The 7,900-nt window shown below is 42.3% G+C and overlaps 1 protein-coding gene across 1 annotated transcript; it reads right to left on the bottom strand.

The window, feature by feature from the left end:
• Positions 1-467: 467 nt before the first annotated feature.
• Positions 468-2,354, bottom strand: LOC116365366 (uncharacterized). The gene is made up of 6 exons (XM_031818017.1): positions 2,307-2,354; positions 2,087-2,175; positions 1,746-1,898; positions 1,432-1,468; positions 1,014-1,324; positions 468-660 (listed from the first exon to the last, which is right to left on the bottom strand). The coding sequence occupies exons 1-6, from the start codon at positions 2,352-2,354 to the stop codon at positions 468-470; spliced, it is 831 nt and encodes a 276-aa protein (XP_031673877.1).
• Between the last annotated feature and the right edge of the window lie 5,546 nt (positions 2,355-7,900).

Below are 7,900 nucleotides of genomic sequence, written 5' to 3'. Positions count from 1 at the left end.
TCCTTGTAAGGATGGTGCTCACCGCCTTCAGGGCTTTAGACTGAAAGTCGGGGCTAGAGAGGGTCTGAATCTTTCTGGCCACCACACTGGTAGAGGATCCAGTCTCTTTGAGAAAGTGAGTGGTCCCTTCTTTCCCAGATGGACACTCAACATCAAGGTCACATTGAAGATTGGTCAGAAATTTAGACCCCAAGATTGTCATCTTCTTGGCCAGATCCAATAGGATGTTGAAGTCCTGTGCCATTTTGTCCATTGTGCCGACAATGGCATCCAGCACATCATCGGTCACAGGGTCCATGAGGGGCTCGATAAACCCTACCCACTCTGGCTCAGACGTTTGGCTCTGTAGCTCGGCCAGGATCTGCACCGAGACTACCCGAATGACTTCCTTGCCTGCTGCTATGTCCTGACTGTCCATAGGGGGGCAATTCCCCGAGCTGGCCTGAATGGCCACTGAGAGGCCAGAGTTAAGCTGGTGTACTACCTCTCTCCACGATAGCACAGCTCAAATCGGAGGAGCTGGAGGAGGTGGGGTTGGAGTGACCCTCAACCAGGGATATCAGGAGGCTCTCTTCCGTTACCCCAAAAAGAGCCTTTAGAGGCTCCTCCATGAGGGGAGCCTCTCTAGTTGCAGGCAAGCTCTGCAATGAGGTCTGGGACCTTGAAGATAAACACAACAATCACCACTTATGCCATCCAACTGCCTCCTTTACTTCTCATACCACCGTAGTTCTAGAAGCCTAAAGCCAACTGACATGATTTTTTGCCTGATTTTTATGTTTGTACGACATCAGAATATGATTAATTCTGAAAGGCATGTACCTGATCTATTTATTCATAGATGACTTAATGGCTTACCCAGTTAAAAATGACTTTCACCTGGACCCACCCACTCAGTGGCAACATTTCTGACCAGAACTTAAAACTACAAGGTGTGAATTCCAAGTTAATAATTTATGATAAGTATGGGTCAGGTCTTGCAATTATTAAGTTGAAATATTGCTGTGAACTACCTCTTAGGCGAACAGCATGGTGATGAGGTTCTGCGAGTGGATTTATGGCGGCACCCTGCACTGCCATTCCTCCTCCTCTCCTTAGTCCAGTAGTTCATCTCACTGGTCAGCAGCCTTTTCTCTCTCTCATCCAGACTGCCTAAGGAATCCTCAGACCCTGTCAGAGAGCACTGGGATTCTGGGGAGGTTGCCCCACTCCTCAGGTTCACCCCCATGATACGAGCTAGCGCTGGTAGGAGAATGCGGAGGGCTGTCTGGGTCACGACTTTAACAATCTTCAGACACAGCATGGAGAGCTGCTCGAATGTGAGCTATGGCCAACAAACAGAGTAATGTTTTTGTCAATCAAGCAATTCCATGACACCATTCCCTATATAGCGCACAACTTTTGACCAGAACCTTATGTGGAGAGACTTACGTTATTTTTCATGCCATGCTGAATCACTCTCCATTGGCTAGAGAAAAGAAAAGAAAGGAAACATATTTTACCTGCACACTGGTATTGAGTTAGTGGAGTCACTAGATAGCCATGTTAGGGAAAATAAAAGTGTATTTAATTAAGCTATTAGCAAGTACATGTGACATTTTGTTCTTGATTTACAGGAAGAGTTAGGGGTGTGGTTACAGTGATGTTAGGTGTAGTGTCTAAAATCCCATTTGTGGTTAGAAGGTGCACTATGACTATAATTCAGAGTTGTTTTATGTGAGGTTGGAAAAAGACATGGGACTTGCTCATCAGTTAGACTCCTCAGGAAGGAGAGGAGGATTGGGGCACAGCATGTCTCAATCTTGAGAGAAGGCATAAGAGTCCTCTGAGCCTCCTTCTCCAGCTGCTCAATGATAGATCCCTTTCCCGGAAACCACACCCGGGTGTCTGAGAAGACTCTGGGAAACCGCAAAGAGAAATCTAAAGTTGAATCTGAACTTGATCCCTAATTTCCTTCACCTTTAGTGATTTGATTGCACTGGACAGGTAAAAGCACATCTCTCTGCGGGCCTCCACTATATTGCTTTCACCTATATAGATACTATCTTCTCAGATCAGTGCTGATGAATTTGAACACAACCTGCACCCAACATGAAGTAATCTCGGACCTGCACCAATGCTGCTGTCCTCCTCCACGGAAGTCTTCTTGGCACGGCCACTGGACTTACGTTTAGCCTACATGACAACAGATTATAGGTCTCATAGCAGATCTAAGGTCAGTGTATCGTCTCCTCCTAATGCTTAAGGCTAGGATTTAGTGATGCCTAAGTAGGCAGAACATGTGTAAAGGACAGCATATGTCTTACCTTGCCTCCTGTCCTGTTCTTGTTGGTCTCATGTGTCCTCTGTTTCATCCTTCATATTCCCACAACCCTTATTTTGGTCATCCGGGGGATCCTCCCATTTCACGCTCTGGTGGATAAATGAGAGGTCAATATCAGTCCTAGGTTGTGACTTTGTGAAACAACTTGTTCGCTCCTATTTTAAACAAAACGGCAATAGTGGTCAGATTCAGTCCCATGGATCAAACCAGTGAGACCTATTGCTTTGGTAGTGACCTACTATATTGTTAGTAATTTCTCCTCTAAACTCAAATAGGCTAAATGAACCATACCTTGCTGTCATCTGACATGATGTGTAGCTTATTGTTGTAGGCTGTTTAGAGGAAATACTAATACCTCCTTTGAAAAAACATCAGTGAACCATCGGCAGACAACTGAAGTGAATTATGCCAAAGCATTGTTGAATACTCGATACCGATTGGCTCAAGCCAGGGCATTCTTCAAAGATGTCATACACACATGATGTCACAATTAGGCCTAAGTCTAATGTTCTATATGAACTGTCAATGTCATTAGAAACAGATCATAGCTTGTCAAAGTTCTGCCAAACGAAAATATTTGTAAGTGCACGTTTTTGCGTTTAATTTATGGTTTATCAAGCATCCTTATTCATCGCCATGCACAAAACGTAACTCGCTGCCATCCATTAGCTATAATTCTGAGGTTGCAAAACTGCAAAACTAGGACATGCAATAAATTATAACCACTTGCACCTAGAATAATTTAAAATCAATTATGTTCTAGGGGGCTTGAACTATTTCAGCACTATGGAGCTGTCCGCTGCATAGTGCTGACACGTTTCTTGGCGTCAGGGGACCGTGCCATGGTGCTGAAATGTTTCGAGTCTGGACAGCACCTGAGACCACGGCATGGTGCTGAAATGGAGCAGGGCTCAGTTCTATGGGTATCTCATGCGGATTTGTCTGCTAACCTATGTATAACGATACTATAATTACATTATTTTCATCCATCCGTCAACACAAATGGCATGTCAACGTTCCCCAAATAATAATGCAATGAAACCAAGCCGAGATGTATGGTTCTTCATCCAGAGGACGAAGCACCATGTATCATCTAAAACCTTAAGAGAGATCCCCTTAAAACTGTGTAGTATAATTCTCCACATCTGTTTCTGGTAGCTAGGTTAATTTAGCGAGACATGGACAAATCCAACACATAGCGTTTCTACTTGAGTCCTGCTTAGAGGTGACTGCCTGTCATGTTGCTAGTTGTAATGACACTTTTAAAATAACGAAAGGTATTTGTAATTGCTCTGGGAGCTAATTATTGCAGAGCCCAGCTACACATCCTGCTCGCTGGGCTCATTATGGACAGCCAATGAGCAGTTCAGGTGAAAAAGTCAGCCAGATCTGATCTCTATAACATACATGATACTAGGATCCTGTAGCAACCTGCCGGCCTGCACAATCCTCCATGGCGCGAATGCTACAATTGGAATTACTTGCCTAAACTTCCAATACTTATTTTCTAATATCAACCATCGTTTCTGCACTTAAGGCAGACTTGCCATTAGAACAAGATGGAATTAGGACAACTGTAAAGCTCGTTAAACGTAGGCTAAAATTAACCTTACCTGGCTGTCGTCAGCCATTATGTGTAGCCCGTTAATTAAGGCTCTGCGCCTCTGATACTGCAGCTGTTCTGATAGGCTACTGTAGCTGTTCTGTAACTGTTAAACTAGTCTAATCTAATCGTATCCCTCGAAACCCCTTCAGTGAACCGTCCTCAAACACAATGAACTGATGTCAATATGGACACTAACCTTCACATAAAGATATCAAATACATGACGTCAGATATGCCTAGAAGTATTGTTGACTTGATCAGAATACATATCATAGTGTCACAGTACATGCTGTTGACAGCCTACCCCAAAATCAAACAGGAACATGGATTTTGTGAAATCTGTTGTGAATGTATAGGAATGTTTTTACAATTGTATAACTGCCTACATTTTACTGGACCCCATGAAGAGTAGCTGCTGCAGCTAAAGGGGATCCACAATAAATACAAATACAAACCCAATGCACCATGATAACACATGCATCAACTTGTTTTGACATATCACATGGGATATGACAGTTCCTGATTCTGAGATACTGTAAACCAACAGACCTTGAGAGGAGATAAAACATCATCTGTTGATCTATTTCACAGGTTTCTGGTGGTTTCTAAGCATTCTACATGTGTTGGGGAAGGAGGGTGGGATCTCTCCAGAGCATCTAATTACATCAATCATGTCTTGCCATGCATGTGATATGAGATAATGTTATGCACCAGCAAATTATAATGTGGGTGCAACAGGTCAGCACCTCGGGAGTAAATGTCAGTTGGGTTTTCATAGCCGAACATTCAGGGGACGAGACAACATGTGTGGTAGAGAGGGTTAGAGAGAGAGGTTAGAGAGAGAGGGTTAGAGAGAGAGGTTAGAGAGAGAGAGGGTTAGAGAGCGAGTGTTAGAGAGAGAGAGAGAAAGGATTGAAACAGCAGGTCCGTGACAAGGCATCAGGTAAGGAGAACAGACATGCCTCTTCATGATACATGATGTTTGGCTGTGATGTGCGAAGTGTTATCTTGTGGGGGTTGGTTATTGTTCTGTATTCTCCATTGCATCATGGAATGTGATATGAAATGTGTGATATGTGATATGAAACCCCTGGGCCTATGCGTGTTGAAGATACTCCACTGCACTGCTGCTGTGAGCAGGAGTGGGAGAGAAGTCATGCTTTATTATACTCTTGTTCTGTCACTTATTCTCCTGCCTCTCCATCTCAAAGGCTGCCAAATATTTTGAAGAGTGGTTAAAGAGGTGGCTGTGTGTACACACACTCAGACTCCAACTCTATTTATAGGTTTGCCTTATTCCAGAATACACACAGTACGGTTCTATGTTTTCCACTCTGTGATTAAAAGTAGTTCTCAAAGTAGAGCATTTTTGAATTGCTAATTATGTTTGTGATTCTGTATTGTAAGGAGCATGCATCAAGATATACAGCATGGAAGTTTGAGCTGCCGTGGAGTGCTGTGCTACTTGAGCCTCTAGTCTTTGGCTTGGTCTGATTACAATTTTTTTCATTGTGAGCCCTCAACGTGGGCATGAAATGGATGTTTTTTTTTTGAATTCTCTATTAGTTGCATTTCGCTTGATTAGCTTAATTGTTTAATTACCTTAATTGTTTGATTAGAATACAAAGTTTCATTATTCATTATGATTATGAATAGCACTAAAAAAACTGCTTTGTATAGGGCTTTCTCTTCTTATACCAATTCTTATGCAGGCTACAATATGTAACCAGAAGAATACGTTCAGGAATGGAATATTCTTATTTTTTATAGAGATCATTTACAGTGCAAAGCCAGTGGCATGTCGTATTTTAAAAATTGAGAAAGGTTTAGGGGCCTAAACAGTTAGCCTGGGGAATTCCTACAATAAAGGCCTGATTGGTGGAGTGCTGTAGAGATGGTTGTCCTTCTGGAAGGTTCTCCCATCTCCACAGAGGAACTCTGGAGCTCAGAGTGACCATCAGGTTCTTGGTCACCTCCCAGGCCAAAGCCCTCTTCCCCCGATTGCTCAGTTTGGCCTGGCGGCCAGCTCTAGGAGGAGTCTTGGTGGTTCCACACTGCTTCTATTTAACAATGATGGAGGCCACTGTGTTCTTGGGGACCTTCAATATTGCAGAAATGTTTTGGTACCCTTCGCCAAATCTGTGCCTTAACACAATCCTGTCTGACCTCTACAGACAATTCCTTCAACCTCTTGGCTTCATTTTTTCTCTGACATACACTGTCAACTGTGGGACCTTATATAGATAGTGTTAGCCTTTCCAAATCATGTCCAATCAGTTGAACCAATCAAACATCTCAAGGATGATCAATGGAAACAGGATTTACCTGAGCTCAATTTCAAGTCTCATAGAAAAGTGTCTTAATACTTATGTAAATAAGGTATTTCTGTTTTTAAATGTTTTAATACATTTGCAAAACTGTCTAAAAACAGTTTTTGCTTTGTCATTATGGGTTATTGTGTGTAGAATGATGAGTAAAAACATTTATTTAATCCATTTTAGAATAAGGCTGTAACAACAAAATGTGGAAAAGGGGAAGGGGTCTGAATACTTTCTGGATGCTTTGTATGTAGTGTTATTACAACATTGAACATAGATTCAATGGAGATAATAATTTCCCATTTGACAACTGTAAAAGGTGGTCTGGTACAGCAGTATGACATGAAAAGATAAAAGCTGTAAATGAATGGTTTGAGTCAGCCCCACAGCTTTCAGGAGAGATTGTGTATAGCCTATAAAGTGTGTGCTGCCATTTGTCTCTCTCCCACGCTCTTTCTTCCCCCTGCAGATTAGTGGCTACAACCCTCAGCTCTCTAGATAAGACCTGTCCTGCTCCCTTGAAACAACTCTTATACACTAAATGCAGAGGACATTGAGAGATACAAAACACATGTCACAGGTACTCTTAGGTCTGTGAAGTTACTCTGTGTTTGTCTATCAGTTGGCCTGCTGTCATAGTCTTTGCTGTGAGTCTATGTCACAGGAACATTCTGTACCATGTGCTGTACCTATTTGTTTATGTTAGTTTCATGTGCTCCATGATTCTGTACTCATCTGTGTTAACATGACACGGTTCATGTACTGTGACTGCCTGATGGTTCTCTGCTCTGAGGCTGAGCTGTTGTTATGTGATGTACTGTACTCTGTTGTCACTTTACATGTCTCTTGTGCCCTGTGTTGCTACTCAATGCTGTGACTCTATATCATAACCCTTTTCTGCGTGTTATGTTGTGACTGTGTCAGTGGTACTCCTGTACTGTATGTGTTCTATACCACCTGGTATGCATTGTGATTGTGTATCTGTCTCGGTTGGCGGCTCTGCCTATGTGACTCTCATTGCTCCTCACAGGCTCTAATGGCTTCTTTAATTACATCCATCCATCACCCTACTGCTCATCTCTTAAACCACATATGCAAACTGAGATGAGCAGCTTAGCTTAGGTGAGGCAGAAATAACTTCCTATAGCTTAATCTTTTACCTCACCATTTCTTATTTGTGGCTTGGTTCAAAGGAGGTTTGGCAATGGTGATTTATTTTACATAATGTTCTGTTGTCTTTTATGTGTTATCCTGTGAAGTCCAGCAGCAATGATTCATCTATGTTTTCACCACACAGTCTTCTTCAACCCCAACAGCTGTGATCAATGAGATGCTTTTACATTTGATCACAATCAACTTCAGTCCATTGCATTTCACTGCAGTCTTAAAATATGTTTACATAAATGACTATGTTTAAAAAACAGAAAAAACATGTTTCGTTTTACGGTAATATAACGTTTCGGTCACCTGCAAGAGATCAATTGACATTGGGAAAATGAACTATGCTGAAATGGACAAATGATTGCTGTCGTGGTAACGTCTACATGTTGTTGTATTCAGATGGAACAGGAGATCTCTCTAGTCCAGAGTAAGATGTCTGATTTGGAGTCAGTACTGCAGCAGAAGGATGTGGAGCTGAAAGCCTCAGAGACAC

Source organism: Oncorhynchus kisutch, unplaced genomic scaffold (assembly GCF_002021735.2).
Source record: "Oncorhynchus kisutch isolate 150728-3 unplaced genomic scaffold, Okis_V2 scaffold1229, whole genome shotgun sequence".
In the NCBI taxonomy this organism is placed as follows: Eukaryota; Metazoa; Chordata; class Actinopteri; order Salmoniformes; family Salmonidae; genus Oncorhynchus; species Oncorhynchus kisutch.
This window is presented reverse-complemented; position numbering and strand designations above follow the sequence as displayed.

Coding starts and splice junctions, on each gene's coding strand:
- LOC116365366 (XM_031818017.1), bottom strand. CDS start 2,354: ATGAAACAGAGGACACATGAGACCAACAAGAACAGGACAGGAGGCAAG. Junction 1,469..1,745: donor CTGAGGAGTCTAACTGATGA/GCAAGTCCCATG, acceptor TCTTTTCTCTAG/CCAATGGAGAGTGATTCAGC. Junction 1,325..1,431: donor AGCATGGCATGAAAAATAAC/GTAAGTCTCTCC, acceptor TGTTGGCCATAG/CTCACATTCGAGCAGCTCTC.